General features: G+C 37.4%; 1 protein-coding gene across 1 annotated transcript; it reads left to right on the plus strand.

Annotated features, from left to right (window-relative positions):
- Positions 1-221: 221 nt before the first annotated feature.
- LOC140141801 (kelch-like protein 14) lies at positions 222-14,544 on the plus strand. The gene is made up of 5 exons (XM_072163664.1): positions 222-421; positions 7,025-7,108; positions 8,099-8,723; positions 11,952-12,218; positions 12,522-14,544. Exons 3-5 carry the CDS (start codon positions 8,598-8,600, stop codon positions 13,473-13,475), a joined length of 1,347 nt encoding a protein of 448 aa, XP_072019765.1. The 5' UTR covers positions 222-421; positions 7,025-7,108; positions 8,099-8,597; the 3' UTR covers positions 13,476-14,544.
- Positions 14,545-17,553: the final 3,009 nt, after the last annotated feature.

The raw sequence follows: 17,553 nt of genomic DNA on the forward strand, positions 1-17,553 counted from the left end.
TTAGCGGCTCCTACTGGGAAAACGAGGTGGAAGACTACCCATACATTGAAACATATGTTAAACTTTCATCGATTTGCAATCGACTGGTTATCATTAAAATTCTCAGAAAGCGCCGAAAAGGCCTTAAAACGAATAAATAAAACTGGTGTTTTTACACGTATTTCAATGGGACGATTATTTAGTGGTGTGCGCCCGGCAGGGCAGGTCAGGGTCAGGTCAGGTATTGTAATTCATTGAATTGCGTTTCAGAATATTGTTGCTGAGTGCTTACGTAATGATGGACTTTCTAATAATTTAATCGTCTTATCCACTGAGATGTTTGATAACAAAAGACAGAGAACCTGGACCAAGTGGAGATTGAGCCCATCCACCTTCCCCAACATCATCATTAAGCCCATCACGAGTGGGAGTGGCAGTTCCAGTAAGCTTATTTATAAATATAATAGACGATAGATCATTCATCATGTTCATGGACACGGTGTTCATCATGTTCATGTTTAGCAACCATGTAATGTTTATATTTCTTCTTCTTGGTACAGGTAACAGTTCAACACCCCTGGTATGTTTACTTAGTTCGCAATGCAAACTACAAACGGGCAAAACAGACACATCATTTATCGGTATTTTGGCAGGGCTGTCAACTCTCACGCATATGCGCATTGGCCGTGAGTCTCATGCATTGGGTCACTTTCTCTCGGTCTCACGCCAAGGTAGTATCATCTCACACCTAGGTAGTAAATCTCATGCAAAAAGGTGGAAAATGAGTAAAATCTCACGCATCGTTCAAATAATTTGTTGTCCCTACCCACCCCCCCTCGAGGACCGTGGTTCAAATAATCGCAGGTCAAAAAATGAACATTATAGACGGCAAATCCCGGTATGCCTCTGTCTCACGCCAAGCAATTCAAAAAAGTTGACAGCCCTGATTTTGGTATGACATTTTGTATTGGTGCACTGCCGTGACTGCACAGCTACTACCGTACTACTGTTGTATGGGTTCCTTGTACTAATGTTTACTCAAGAACTCGAGAGTTTCGAATTTGCACGCGATAGTTACGCATTCGATGCTAGTTCCAGTAACTGTAACTCAGTATACTGCTTGAAGTTTGGATTTCTTAAAAACGTACAGTGCATCCCTATGTACATTGTACATGTACCGCTGCAAGACTTTAGGTCCGTAGATGTCAATATGTTTATGATAAAGACTGAAATCTTGCTGGCAGGACTAATTCGATGAGTCAATTGTATCTTTTGTTATTTGAGCAAGATTTGCCTATTTTGGACAGTCTAAAATTTTACTGAAGTGCAACATTTTTGATGCAATCACCTGTCGTGATCGGCTGTGTTTACTTCTGAACTTCCATTGCTTTAAACTTACACAGAAATTATTATGTGAAGCCAGGGTCTTAGGCAGGATTTGAAGGTTTGGGTGTGTAAATTCAAAAAACTGGGTATGTAAATTTAAGATTTGTGTACAAAGTATAGGCCATGTGGGCAAAAACTTGGTGTGTATAATTTACAAATTTGGGTGTCTAAAACACTCCCTACATGGCTGGCTGCCTAAGCCCTGTGTGAAGCTATCGTATCGGTGAGCAAATTCTTGGCTAGACTTCTCGAGCAAGTAAAAAATTCAAAGTTTTAAGTTAAGATGTTTTATTCTCTCGACTCTCCGTTACATTGTAGACATGGTACATGTAGAAGTAATGATATAACAGGATTAAAGGAGTGTTTCGTGATCCTAGCATCCTCTATTTATGTCATTTTTCATTAGATATCCACGAAAAAAACCTATTCCCAAAATTTCAGTTGATTCCGATTTTGCGTTCGCGAGTTATGCATGATTATATGTATTACACTGCTCCATAGACAATGCGTTGTAATTTCGTTCTGGTGCACCAGAACGAAATTCAAATTTCACGATATCTTTGCTAAACGAATTAATCTGCAAGAAATATTTTGTACATAAACATTATGTAGCCAGAGGTTTCCAGTGATATAAAAATCTCAACTTGTTTTGAGAAAAGTGGGGGGATGAGGCTGTGGATCACGAAATGCCCCTTTAAGTACCATAGGTTAATTAACAATTTGCTATGCATTGAACCATATCATTCTGTTCATACATGTACTTGCTAAACTGCATCTGCATCTGCTTGGATACTCTCCAACACCCCAAGTGGAGTCAAGGCGGAGAGGGATTCTAATGTGTGCGCACTAGTGTGGACTGCTTAGTTGCTTTTTAGATGATCTTGAATGCTTTTCTTGAACGCTAATTGAGTCTGGTTGCTGAGTTAGTGTTGCCGGTAATGAATTCCAGTCTTTGATTGTTCTTGTGTAAAAGGAGTATTTGAAAACGACAAAACGTCCTTATTTACTTGCAGTTCTTGGTATGAGTTTGTGTGGCTTTGCTTAGTAAGATGGTGGGGTGGTTGTAGTATGTTTTGTACTGGCAGGGCCAGGTGACCCTGTCTGGCTTTCTGAAGTATGGTAAGTCTATCAATCTTTCTCCTGTCAGACAGTTGCTCCATGTCTAAGGCCTTCATTAACTTGGTCACACTGGTGCGTTTGCTGTAGTCGCTTTTGATAAATCTTACTGCTCGACGCTGGATCGCTTCTAGTTGGTAAATTTGATCTTGGGTATAGGGATCCCATACAGCGGAGCAGTATTCAATTGTTGGTGTTATGAAGGTTTTAAAAGCTGTACAGAAAAAAATGTATGTTTGATGTCCTCAGTGCAGGAACTGAGATTACGTTTAATGAAACCAAGAGCCCTGTTGTCTTTCGCTGATATCTGATTAATGTGTTTTTTCCATTTTAAATCCTTTGTGATTTCAACTCCTAAATATTGGTGTGAGTCAGTTTCCTGTAATATTGAACCTCCTAAGTTGTATTTGTGTGTAAAAATATGTTTACGAGCATGAGTTATTTTCAGAGTGAAACATTTTTCGTGCGTAATTGGTCGAGAGCCGGGCATAAACATTGTTTTCCGGTCATAAACAAGTTTTTTGTTTTTGTTTATACCCCACAGCACAGGCACAAACAATCGTTTAGACTTTCTCATGAAAATATAATGAACCCCTAAATCACTCACACCTGTAATGTTTTAAAGATTAAGGATACGATACATGATTTACCGACAAGTGACTCATTTCGGAATGCGATCATGAATTTTGAAGAATCGTTGGGATTCGAACCAGCGATTCGAAACTCCCTTTGATTATGCGTCTAGCGCTCGCCCACGGTGGCATTTGAGTGGAGGAGTGTTATGATAAATGATAAATCTCATAATGCCATCTTTAGCCTTTTGTTTACTAAAAAAGACGCGTTTTGTAAAGATAGATTAGCCGTTTTATGCATAAAGAGCACGAACGTTTGGGAAAGGTTTCAAACAAATAATAAAGACACTGATGTGATGATAAAGTCGGGAAATATCTGCGTCGCAATGTTTTGTTTTGGTTTTAGGAATTTGACCTTAAAATTTACGACTTCATGACATTATCATTCGAAATCAACAAAAGATATTTCAACAGTGTATGGTCTCATTCTTTCACTAGAATGTTTTGTACATGTATGTGAAATATACTGCGCCAATAAAGTATCCTTACATTTGGAAAAATAATCACAACTTCCAAACTGAACAATATTGGGGTAAATTTGTTTTTTTAATAGATGCATTATCTAATCCTGCACATTATGACACCACATTGAATCCAATGTGATTTCAAGAAGTAAAGTTACAAGCATTTGATTAGACGAAGGTCCAGTTTTAAAAGTGACAAACTGGCCTATTCAAAACTCCACAGACCACAAATCTGGTTTGAGAGTGGTGAATGGCTAATTTATGCTTTTGGCTTTAATTTAAAACAAAAGGAACAAAAGAAAACTGAAACAAACGAACTGCCAATAAAATGAAAGTTATGAAAAGTACAGAGAAGTAAAAACTGAAATAAAAACTGCTCTAAATAACAGTTCATTGAAGAAAATGTGTTGTCTGTGTTGCGATTGTTGGAATCTTTTTGCGCCTTGTATAGGCCGGTTTGTCACTTTTAAAACTGGACCTTCGTCTATTCAATTATTTGTAACTTTACTTCTTGAGGTCACATCGGATTCAATGTGGTGTCATAATGTGCAGGATTAGATAGTGCATCTATTAAAAAAACAAATATACCCCAATCTTGTTCAATTTTGAAATTGTGATTATTTTTCCAAGTGTAAGGATACTTTATTGGCGCAGTATAGCTTCAGCAATGCTTTGTTGCATAATGGTAAAAACAGCTGTGACCTAAAAAAGGGCGAGAGGTACCATATTTACGGATTCAGGCTAAATTTAAAATTGATATAAAACGTTTGTTTTTTGATCAATTACAAAAATTAATTTTTGTCATATAGAAATTGTGTCTGGCATGAATTACACTACAGTTTTTTATTCTTAGGGCTCTTTGACTTCTTCAAATAATTTTTTAAATGATAGAGTGAATCCCCTGGCCCTCTCTAGTTACGCACAAAAGATTGAGTCCCCTTAAAAATATCTTTGGAAAGAGCAGTACATGTACATTGTATAATTTTGTATTCAATCTATGATTGCAGACATATATATGGGTATAATCAGAAATAATGGCACCAAAGTGTGACAAAAGTGTCAAAATTACAAACAGTGTTCAGAGATGTAATTATTGTCTTATTGTAAGCAAAACATATCTAAATTTAAGAAAAAATAAAAAAATTACTTCAGTAATATTACTAAATATATTTTTTCAACTGGTTTATAGGCTAAAGTAGTCCAAAATCTTCAGAAACATAACACAAAAGATCCATGTCATTCCTTGTTATATTTTGACAAAATTATGCAAATATGTAATTCTTTGAGTTTTAATTAATTGCTTAGACACTATACTAAAATAGTCATGTAGAATTTTTGTCAAGGAAACAAAGTTTTGGAAAAAAAGTTAAAATTTTCATTTGAACACCTAAAAATGTGTGGAAATCATGAACAAAAGTTTTTATTTGTCAAAAGAAACATCTTGAATTATTTTCTGTTTAAGTTTATATCATGCACTATGATGTGCAAAAACTGTGTTGAAGTTTTTAGCATCACATTGTTCTTCAAATTGATGTAAGGATCCATCAAAGTAGTACAGTTGTGTAACACTCCTGACACTGTACACTACCTGTATGGCCTGAAATATTTTATAAACTACATTTTCTAAAACAGTCTTTGTAATTTTTTGTTGACAACATCTATGGCCCTCTCAAAAAAGGCACAGAATTTAGGTGATTTACGTTCATTTTTGTTTTTCGAGCCCAGCTTACATGTTTTTGTAACACTCCTGACACTTTGCTACAGTAACTGTATAGCCTCAAATACATAAATTTGCAAATCACATTTTCTAAAGTAGTTTTTGTAATTTTTTGGTGACACTGTCTATGGCTATCTCAAAAAGGGGCAAAAAATTGAATTACATTAGTTCAATTTTATTGTTGAGCCTATATTACTTACAATTGATTGTCAGGAGTGTAACATTTTGGTCAAGCTATGAAAACCATGTTTTTATGTACATATTTCTTGAATATGAAGGTCTTTACATCATGATTGCAGCAGTTTGGCTTCAGGAATATAGTTTCAGGGCTAAAAGAACACTAACAGACTGGTAATTTCTTCAGAAATTTGAATTATTGCCAATTAATTAATTCTGTGTAACACTCCTGACATTGACTATTTAGATAGCTGTAGCAAACATGTTCAAGCAATACACCAATAAAATAAAAAGTAATGTATGAATATTGCCAACTTGGTGTATGAAAAAAATCAAGTTGAATTCTGATGTAACACTCCTGACGAGACAGAATTTCTCTTTTCAACCCGCTCTAAAAAGAAAACGGTTTTGATATCACGCAAGTTTTATTTTTTCCAAGTTTGGCCCAAATGTTGCTTTTACTTTAAACAGACTGAAATAGATTATTACTGTCATCATAACCTTACAATGCTACACAATCTGGCGAGAAGTGATTTTTGGAACATATTTTATTTTTCGCACCATGTAGTCTTCACATGTTCCTAAGTAGACTATTAAGCGACTAATATGAAAGAATTTGGTACTTAATAATAGCAGACACGTCACAAAATGCCATGAAAACCCATGCAACACTTTGCAACTTGTATATTTTTTGCAGTGCATGATTAAAAAACAAGTACCTCTTTTCTTGTCACGCTAAAGTGTAACACTCCTGACCCTATGGGGAAGAAAATTGGGCATATTATTTTTTTACATGACAGCTATGACACTACAAATTGCTGTGGTTAAAGAGAAAATCATAACACACTTTTTGAAAGATGAATTTTTTTGCTGGTCTTTTTCATTTGCACAGCAGGCATCAAAAACCAAAACGGTGCCATTATTTTTGACTTTACCCATATATGATGAAGGACATGATATGCTGGGATGTTTTATCCCTACTACATGTAGTATAGGGCCTTTTAAACACACTATATCCGAGAACCGCTAAAACCCACTAACCGCTCCACCCGAGGAATTAGCAGTCTGGGTTTAGCAGTTCTCTGGATATAGGGCTCCAGGTTTTATGATATAGCATGATGTTGGACCACCACAGTCAAAAGGCCCTAGATACTAGTAGGGCTAGGATGTTTCTCACTAGGTGATGGGTGCAACCTGCTTGTAGTGCAGGGCAATATATTCAATAATAAGAATTAGGTGGACTTTGTGTCTTTGTTGTCAGTAGAAGGGGATGTACACCCTCCCAATGTCGAAGTATTACAATAAATTTTGCACATTTTAGCATCCAATCTTGTGTTGATAAATGCTCATTTGGAGGATCATAAAAATCATTAAAGTTCAGATTTTGGCACCTTAGTGTATGTGCTAACTTTGCAGATTACCAGTCCAATATTTTAACCACTCGGCTACAGGAAACTTTTAATTCATAAATAGTAATCTGCATGTGATGATATGAGACCGGTCAATCAGATCACCCACTTTGAACATCTATTTCACTTGTATTTTGCATACAGGTAGCCATAGCATGGATAACTCTGAAGGTGATCAACAAGGATGGTTGGCCGATGCTGTCGTCCAGAATTCCTTATGGATGGATGGTAAAGATATATACATGTACATTGTGTGTGAGGGGTGGGGTGGGTGTGGATGTCTGTTAAAAAGCACTTGCAGGAGACTTATTGTGGACCCACTCACCCTTGCCATTTTTGTTCATAATTTTTAGCAGTCACAATACATACCTCTCAAAAGCAGGTTAAGTACCCTATTTCAATGCAGGTCTCCCGTAAGTTATTGCCCTGTGCTCCTATTTAGCTTTCCAAACATTGGGCTTAATCTTCTACACATGGGATTACCTGAATGGGTGACTTCATTTGAAATCTATACCCCCTGTGTGGGAGATTAAAGTTGTGTCTTCCATAGGGGGTGTATGGATTTTAACTGGAATACCCATTGCTATCACCTCATTTTCAACCCCATGCTAGTATTTTTTTAATAGTATAGACTTGAAGAGCCCTGTCTGCCTTGATCAGCTAATTGAAGAAAACAACTTGTGTTTTTTTAAAGAATACAATACCATATTTCAACCTGGTGTGGCAATGATGTCAGTGCCCATTTCATTTGGTGCAGCCTCATATATCGCTAGTGTTCGCTCAAAGTTCTGGCGTATGCCGTATACAAGCACACGCTTAAAGACAACAGCATAGATGTGCGAGCAAAACAGCTGCTTCAACACATTGATGTCACTGCCACATCAAGATGGAAAATTGCATAGTTGCCACGTCATGCGGCAGGTGCTGTGGGCGGCAAGGTTTGAAGGGAAACAAAATGTTAACAAGAGCAATAAACTGAGCCCTTTTAAGCCTGTTTTAAAATGACGGAGGTGGTATATTATATTAAAGCCTGCCTAGGGTAGCAAACAAAAAAATGCAGCCTGTTGTGTCATGCACTGACCACACCCAACCACCAAATTCTAACCCAAAAACCTGTTCCTAACCCTAAAACTTAACCCTAATCTTTATTTCCTGAGAGTAGAGGCAGTTATTCCAAATTCACTCATGAACATTTCAATTTGTATTTTTGATCTGCAGGCGATGAGCGCGATCCACCAGCGTGGATGGCAGACGCTGTCAACACAGACACTGGAAAACGTATATCTCAACTCAGTCAGCTCTTCAAAACCTTCAATGGCCTCCACCAGTTACAAAAAGCTCAAACCTTGTGCGACATCACCATCAAAGTCGAAGAGAGGTCGTTCAAAGCACATCGCGTAGTGCTGGCGGCAGGTAGCGAGTACTTCAACGTGATGTTTACAAAAGGTTTTCAAGAAAGTCGCAAACCAGAAGTTGATCTCAAAAATGGCAAAGCAGGGGCCTTTGAGATACTTCTTGTTTTTCTGTATTGCGGGGAATTAAATCTCTCCATGGAGAATTTTGTCGATGTGTTTGAGATGGCTCATTACCTACAGGTTGACGTTGCAATGAAGCAGTCACGAGCATTTTATAAATAAGAGACTGAAAAACCAGAGCGTGAAGCGTGGAAGTAGGGATCAGGCTTCTCTTTACAGCCGAGAAATTTGATCTGGAGGATATGAAGAAAAAGTGCAAGAAAAACCTGGCTCAGAACTTCAAGCCATCAGAAATGTTTGTGATGCATGCCACGGCTGAAATCATGGAACAGTTGTTGAAGCGATTGGATCTACCAGATGAAAAACAGGTGGGTGTCCCGGTGGGTGTATATACTGGCAGGTGTCATGTCAGACGTGTGACCACACTTTGTTTTTCTGAGGGGGGAAAAGCGGGGTCATTGAGAAAATTGTCATGGATTGAGGAAAATTGAAGGTTTCAGTCGCAATGTGGGTTCGTCCGTCAAAAATAGGTACGGTATGTCTGGTTGACCAGATTTAAATCGAACCTTAATTTCAAAACAGGACTGATTTCATCAGTAATTGGCCAATACAGCCGCTGCACCACCCCTGGTCCTCCTACTCTCATCCCCAGGGTGTGTTGTAAATTTACAGTAGCTGATACATGACTCAAAGAATAAGAATGAAACATCTAAAACGTGAGTAAAATTCTGGACTTGTACAACAAAATCTGATATTAAATTAAATTATATCAGTCCTGATGAACATATTCAAAGAGCATCATTAAGTTGTTGCTTTTGATTTGTAAATTGATGGTAAATATACATGCCTTAAAATCATACATTGGGCATTGCAGTTGAAATTCATACACACCTGTGGAAGACATGACCTTAATCTCCCACACAGGGGGTGTAGATTTCAAAAGGAGTCACCCATTCAGGTAACTCCATTTGAAATTCACCCTCACTGTGGGAGAAATTAAGGTCATGTCTTCCATAGGGGTGTATGGGATTTGACTGGAATAGACTATTTTCTGATCAAATTAGCTCCAAACTAGTTTTATTTGGAAATGTAGATAGATTTTCTTGAATTGTAGTGCTCATTGCCTCTTGTCACTGGTGAGGTGAGGTACAAATGTATAAGTGCATTTGTATCATAGACCAGACAGGAAATTCCTTTTTTGGTCCATGGACTAGCGGGCTAGCCTTTTAACCATGAGATTGTGGGTTCAAGTCTCGGCAGGACCAAGTTAAGATAAAAGCTTGAACACGTATGATGCAGGTTACTTCACTGAATGAGTCTATGAAAGTGAGCTGGGAGTCAAGCTACCATCTACTGGGTGGTCTGTGATGCTCAGGGTTGGCAATTAAAAAAAAAAAAAATATATCGATTTTTTTTTTTTTTTTAAATTCCAAGAACTGCTATACCCCATGATAAAGTCAAAAGAGACCAGAATACAGCGGAATGCTAGACATATGCACAATCCTATCATGTATTTACAAAAAGTCAAAACGCATTTTCAGATGTGAAAATTTCACAGAAAAATTTGGTAAAATCATGGGGAAAAACCTGTTGAATTCTGCACCTTAAAAATGATTTTTTAGCAATAGATAAAATGACATCATAGAGGTATTTAATTGTACCCAAAAGGTGTACAGCTCAACTTACCGTACTTTGCCTAACCAGACAGTCCATACCAAAATTGATACTACACCTTTACATTTCATCGAATCTCTTTTTGATGTCTGTCATTTTGAACATCATACTTGAAAGATGTATGCTATGTAGAAACTTTATTTTGCAATTTCATAATTTGCATATTATTAGCATATTTGCAAGAAAAACATGAAAATCAATAAATACCTATATTTTTCACAATTTCAATATTTTATTAGAAATTAAGCATGTAGGCCGTTTGTTATGACTTGATGAATGAAACTGTTAGACAGATTTTGATATTTTTGCTTATTTTTCCTTTTTTGCCCCAAAATGTGTAAAAATCACAATTTTTTGGATGACCTATATTTTCTTTGAATATTTATCAAATTTCTTAATTTAGGTATAATACAGTGCAGAAAAAGATGTCAAAAAAAGATGTTAAAGCAGATTTCCAATAAATTGTTCCATTTTCCATTTTGGGTTAAATCCTCAATTTTCATGTGTGGGATATTTGAAACATAAAATGAAAACATGTCCATTGCACTTTTTCCTCGAGATGTACTATAATATCAAGGTTACGGATATTATAATCCCTTCTTATCTTCACTGATCCATCAGATACCTATTGTTATGAATGATCAATGAAAAGGTTCAGAACTGGGCTACTAATGGTCTTGTCAAGTATCTATAGTTATTTTCATGACTGTGTCAACTCAAAAATCATTCAAGGTCGAATGTAGGAAAAGTATGATAAGTTGAGCTGTAGAAGCATTACAAATGAAGTAAAACAGTCAATTCAAGGAAGAAATTAACTTAAATTTATCAAATATGGTAAAAATTGAACAAGTTGATTTAAATCAGTGATTTTTTTTATAAAATCATTTGATTTAAATCGTGATTTAAATCGTGATTTAAATCAATTGATTTAAATCACGCCAACCCTGGTGATGCTAAACAAAATTTGGTTACATTTGTTTACTTATAAGTTATAGGTTAATGAATGCGTATTACTTGCAGGAAGATAAATTAGACACAATAATGCATGCGTGCTGATGTTGCTTTCGTCTAATGCACGAGCCCGAAGGGGGAGTGCATTAGACGCATCAACATCTTAGCGCAAGTGCATTATTTTGTCCAATTTCTCGAGCAACAAGTAATACATGTTCATTTTACCTATTTCATACACGAGGAGAAAAAAAACACATGATTTTTTCTGTTTTTATAGCAAAATTATCACTAAAAGTATTGGTAAATATAACCAAATATAAATGCATCAACCTGCCTGAAAAATGAATCAAACCTACGCGAACGCGTGCGAAAGCACTGTGCATACATGTAGTACGCGGAGTGCACATTATACACAATCAATACATGGTTTGGATTTTCCTAACGCTTGCTCTGATTGGTTCTCACTATCTAAGAGTGTATGAATTTGTTTTGAATTGAAAATGCCACTTTTTTCTAGAATTTTAAAATACAAAATGAAAATGCTGTAGTACATGACTTATATTTCTAAAAAAACCAAAATGTATGCACCAACATTTTGTAAATTCTTGTTGTTGCTTAAACAGGAAGCCCTGCTTTCACCTGTTAGTTTGATGACAGACAGAACAGAATTTACATGGATAAATTTTTAACCTTGACTACATGTAATTCCCTAAGGAACTTGAACCAAAAGTGGGTCGATCCTTCATGTAATTATTTCGTGTAAGCTAATCCTAACTCTAACCCTAATCCTAACCCTAATCCTAACCCTAATCCTAACCATAATCCTAACCACTAATCCTAACCATAATCCTAACCATAACCTTAACCCAAACCCTAACCCTAAGTTCGTGTAAAATTACATGAAGGAATAACCCAAACCGGTCATTTTAAATATCAAATTCATGCACAATCCATATTTCTATCCATCCCAGGTATTTGACACAACAGTGGCATGGTTGCAACACGATTGGGAGAACAGAAAGCAGTTTGCGCCACCGCTTTTCCATAAGCTCCGATTAGGAGCCGTCCCCGTAGGTCATCTATCCATGACGATATTCAAATCACCGAATCTTTACGCCATTCCAGAGTGCAAGCAAATGATAGATAATGTGATGAGACTGACGGATGCTGCCAAACCAGGTGACCCACCATTACATACCGTGGACTACAATTTGTTTGCTACCAGGACTACTGTTAATGTAAGCATAACAATGGGCAGTGGCATAACCAGGGGGGCAAAGGGGGCAGCTGCCCCCCTGTGAAAATCTTGCCCCCCCTGTGAGATGCTGGCTGCCCTGATATATAACCATTTTTGTCAAAGTTCCCCCCCCCCTTAAAAGTTGTCTTGCCCCTCTTTGCCCACCCTCTGAAAAGTGATGACAATGGGCAATTCCAGTTGAAATTTTTTCACAAGAATATCATTTGACACTGCAAGGGCTTGAACCCGTTCTGTCACACACAATTACTTTACAAATATTTCTTGTATCTTTTTTTCCATGCAGGGAATTATATATATTGATAGACCTGCCCGTTTCTACGGTCCACGATTCCATAAGTGGACGACACTGAAGACATTTCCATACCTGCCGGAGAAAGACGCCAAGGATACAGACGACACATGCTTCAACGCTAAAGGAAACTTATACGTGTCACGTGGTGTTAAAAGCTATCCAAGAGATCTGAAATGTCCGCAATTTTTGAGGTTGGATGTTTTAAACAATAAATGGCTCACACTGGCACCAATGAATCATCGTAGAGAGAATCCTACTATCGTTTCCATGGGTGACAAAATCTATGCCATTGGGGGCGGTATTAATACAACGTTTCCGGAGGTATACAGCATCCGGGAGAATGTCTGGAGAAACATATCGGCAGCATGGTCGATGCAGCACTTCACCTTGGGTCCTACATCAGGGGTAGCACACCGAGGAAATGTTTTGGTTTACGCTGCGAGGAAAGGAGACGAGAATGTGGTGGATCATGCGCTGTACTGTTATATTGCCGATGGAGATCAATCACGTATCGGCGATTGGTACGTTCTTATGAATGAAAACCACCCTGTCTCAGATTTCACTGGCTTGGTGACCAATGAGGGCAAGTGTTATAGAGTAACCGGCGGCAATTGCAAATGTAAAGAAGATGGCTGCCAGTGGCATCAAGTCTGCGTTCATGAGCTACTGGCCAGTTTCAACACCAGGACGGCAACGGTCGGTGTGGAGCAAGACCAAACAGTCATTCCTGTTGCTTACAGAAAGAAAGCCTTTCGCATCAATCGCGATGTGTACGTCATTTTCTGCGGACGATTCTACAAGGTGGACAGAGTAAAGGGTTGTGCGAGGTCATCGCAGAGAGTACTGTTAGGAAAGTGGGACAACCTATGCCTTCTGAATGCGGATTTGAACAATGTCAAACCCTACCTGACAATGTTATCGTTTGATAAGGCTAAATGGCTGTAGAGCAGGGTTGTAGCTACAGTGGGCAGTGGTGGGCGGCAGAGCACACCACTCAGCTGCAATTTTAACACTGGAGCCCACAACAAAGAGGTCAAAATTACTCCATTTGATTGAATTAGTCAAGAATTTGGTCCATTTTGGCAAAAACTTGGCAAATATGCACAATTTTCATAAAATGCCACCCGACACTAGAAATATCCCAGCCACGACCCTTCTGTAGAGATCTCTTTATTTTTTATATATTTTGTCTAACTACAACAAATATTTATCAATTGGGCCTAAAAAATATTTGTTTGCCCTTTAAAGGCTGAAGAAAAGAGGGTTGGTTGGTCAATTTTTTAAAGACATGTCAGACATGCTGGTCATGGTTTATTTCTAGATGGTGAAATAACCTGAATATTAATTGTGCACTTCCATGTTTTAAATAAACTGCTCACCCAATAGGGAGGGTACATCATAAATGTTGGCTAAGAGTAGTTTTGTCACTTATTTGGTTTATTTAAAGGTAAAAATCATGTCACAATTACATTTTTTTCAACTTAAAAAAATCTGTACCCTAAAAAAAGAAGAAGGCAAGTGATTTTTGGATTTTTTTGGTCGGCCGGGAAAGGGCAAACAAACCTCTATTTTGGCCTTAGCATATAGGCCTACATGTAAACAGTTAAAACTGTTTAAACTTCTTGTATGAGTATGCTGCTCGGTCAATGAGCAAGATGACCAATGAAATAGACATACGAACAAAAAGATATTCTATGAAAGGATTCTATAAAAGGATTCCATTGTGAGTTAAGGCTTTCTAGTTCTCAACCCTTGAATTGTTGAAGTAAAAATGTCTGTATTTGAAACCAATGGAGCGAGCTTCTGGAGCCTGTTCAGTATGTTAGACCATTGGAACAGTTTGTAAAACCACTGCAAATTCATATATACGGTAATACTGTATGACTATGCATACATGTACATAGAATATTTCTGCAATAATTGTTGTTATGTAATTACAATGTATAGTTGTATACATATATGTATATGTAGTTGATAGTCTATAAATAACCTATTTTTGATAGCTTGTGTTCGTGCCCAGCAAGCCTTGAATCTTATTTTTTTGGCACCCATTTTCAAAGCCACTGGGCAAAGACAAAGAAGGGCACCAAAGCCAACAAGTGATGAAGGATAGAGGTTGTGCATATGACATATCATCCCGTAAATTTGGCGGACTACTCTAATGCATTCAACAAAAGCATGATTGCAATCTACCGCAACAGTTTGTCTCACACACAAAACAAATGCACGATGAAATAGGTTGATGACAATATTTGATTGAATGGACTGCACTGCGCCATGGTTATGGTGAAGGACACTGGTTCAAATCCTTTGTTTGGAGCCAATCAATAATTTCATGTTTAGTCTGAATATAAAATGTACTGCTTTAATCCTACACACACCAACATGTTCCATTTTAGACTAAGCGCATCTGTTATAGCGCACCTAAATTGTTTTTCCGACTGACACACTCTAAGTATACAATGTACAATGTAGGAAATTTTAGTGTTGTTGGACTAGCGACATGTCCGACAAGCAGCGTGTCATACCAGTTGGTATTGGTGGCATTCAGTGTGTGAGATGACTTGTATTGTTATTTAAGTATCTTGATATTACATGTAATACTATGTATTATAGAGACCTCCCAGGGGGGCCACTGGTCATTGACAAGGGGTATCAACATGATCAAGCATGATCAAAGACTCGCATAAAAAGGGTCTTTTTTCATGATCAGGCACTGTATACGTATCATGAATAGGGTATCTAAAAAAAGTAATTAAAAAAATATATACCTGTAGAAATTGTAGCATGATATTTTATGTTAAAAGTTCTGACATTGTTAAATGTTGGCTTTCCAGTGGTAATGAAGGATTCTAAGGTCAACAAAATGAATGATATACTCACTAAGGGGTAAAAATAATGTCACTACTTGTTAAGGGTAGGATAAATTGCACTTATCATATTTGCTTTAAAGCCATATTATAACATTTTCATACAAAATAGATTGGCATTTCTTTGCCATAAAATGTTAGGTTTTATTGTCAGATATATCCCCTTTTAGTTTTGAGCCGAACAACCATGGCAAAGCAAAGAAAATTGGAATTTACTACCAGCACGTATGTCGCCAATACGTACCACTCGTTCGGTTATGTTGTGGTACGACCCTTTGTTGTGTAGATCACCGTCCCACACGCCGTGTGCGTACTGTGTGTTATTAACATCGTGTATGCGTTCGACTAATAATTCCATCGTAATAATAAAATGCTGATTCAGGCGTTTTATTCAATATCTCTGATTTTGACAAAACTACACCACCTAGAGTCTTGATTTTTGCAGGGTATATTGGTTTAATAAAGTACAATATAATCGTGTAAAAAATGAATTTTAAAAAATCAGTGAGGGCGTCCTCCTCAGCAAATGTTATAATATGGCTTTAAGGGTGTATTTTCAGACCTTCCAAATAATTGTGTAGGGTGCTTTTTGAGACTTTGTGATCATGCATGACACCTCTTTGTTAATGCCAAGTCACCCCAGGAGAGATCTACATGCAAATGTATATGATGTATTATATAGAGACCTAATGGTATCACTTATTTATTGTAATCTGTTGTTTAGTTTAGAGAGAGGGTCATAGCTAGACACTGGTCAACTTGTCATTATGGACAGAGGCTCCTACAACCTTGGCGGAAATTCGTTGCCACACCACCACGTGCTGGTGTTAAAATAAAGCAATCGGCAGAGCTAAATATGTCACAGTACCGCATTATCTTTGTATAATAGTTGCACAAATGCATGCACACTCAATTTAGACTCTCCCTTCCCACCCCCATCTTTCAATGTTGGGAGACTGAAATGTATACATGATGACGATTTGGTCCAAATCAACATTGCAATAGGGGAGCGGGGAAGGATGTTAACCAATTAACGCTTAGGTGTGGCAACATTTTTCGCCAAGGTTGTAGGACAGGCAAAATAATATGCCTTTGACAGGCATCAAATTATATAATCTATCAAACTGATTGGTACTCGACCACCTGTTTCCATTGTCTATAAGGACAGGACACATTGGGTTATTCCATTTGAAATCCATACGCCCCCTATGGAAGATTTAAAGTCTCCCACAGAGGGAGTATGGGTTTCTAATAGAATAGACCATTAGGTATCTACCATTTGAAATACTTCAGTTGTGGAAGAAATAGGTATAATTATAATACAGGGGGAGTATGGGTTTCAAAATAGTTACCATAACCATGGAAGAAAGAGATAAGAAGGAACCACAACGAACGCATTCACTTTGTCCACTCCCTTTACCGACATTTCATTGACATTGTTATTCATGAGGATTTACTTTGATCAATATCCTGCGTTAAATAGGTGATTGGTATTGTACTCCATGTATTTGCATGTCTTCTGGAGCGTGTCTGGAGGATGATTTGAACTAATGACCTTCCGTGCAAGCACCCTATAGGATTTTCTCTGGTGACGTGATCAGCGGTCATTGATGGCCTACATCTCTTTCTTCCATTTTGCCCAATTTTCCTGAACTTTGATGACTTTTTTCTCAGAGTTGGCAATCTTTGGCACTAAAACGAGTTAGCTAGTTACGATTATACACATATAAGTTATTAAATTAAACAGGTTTCATGTACCGGACTCAACCGGAACATTGTGCATTATTTAAGAACATTTTACATCTATTTGTCATCGAAAAAGTCACCAAAATCTTACATTTTTTGATACAGATGAAACTCAGCAAAAAAAAAGCGGCCGATTTTGATGACCTTTTCGATGTGTTAAAGGACATTTTCTACACAACACGATCAAGAAAACAGTTTGACTGTAGATCCTAAAACAAAGCTACTATACATGTTTAGAGCATCAGTGAAATTCCAGAATCTTACTCCCGGGTAGCGTTTGTTTGTTCGTGGATGGGTTTGTTATAGTTTTTTTCCAGTAATGTTTTAGCCAAGCATCGATCGCGGTAAATGGATTATACATGAAAGGAAGTACCGTTGATAGCTTTTCTTTTCATGCGTCAATAGAT

This window comes from Amphiura filiformis, chromosome 20 (genome assembly GCF_039555335.1).
Source record: "Amphiura filiformis chromosome 20, Afil_fr2py, whole genome shotgun sequence".
NCBI classification, from domain to species: domain Eukaryota; kingdom Metazoa; phylum Echinodermata; class Ophiuroidea; order Amphilepidida; family Amphiuridae; genus Amphiura; species Amphiura filiformis.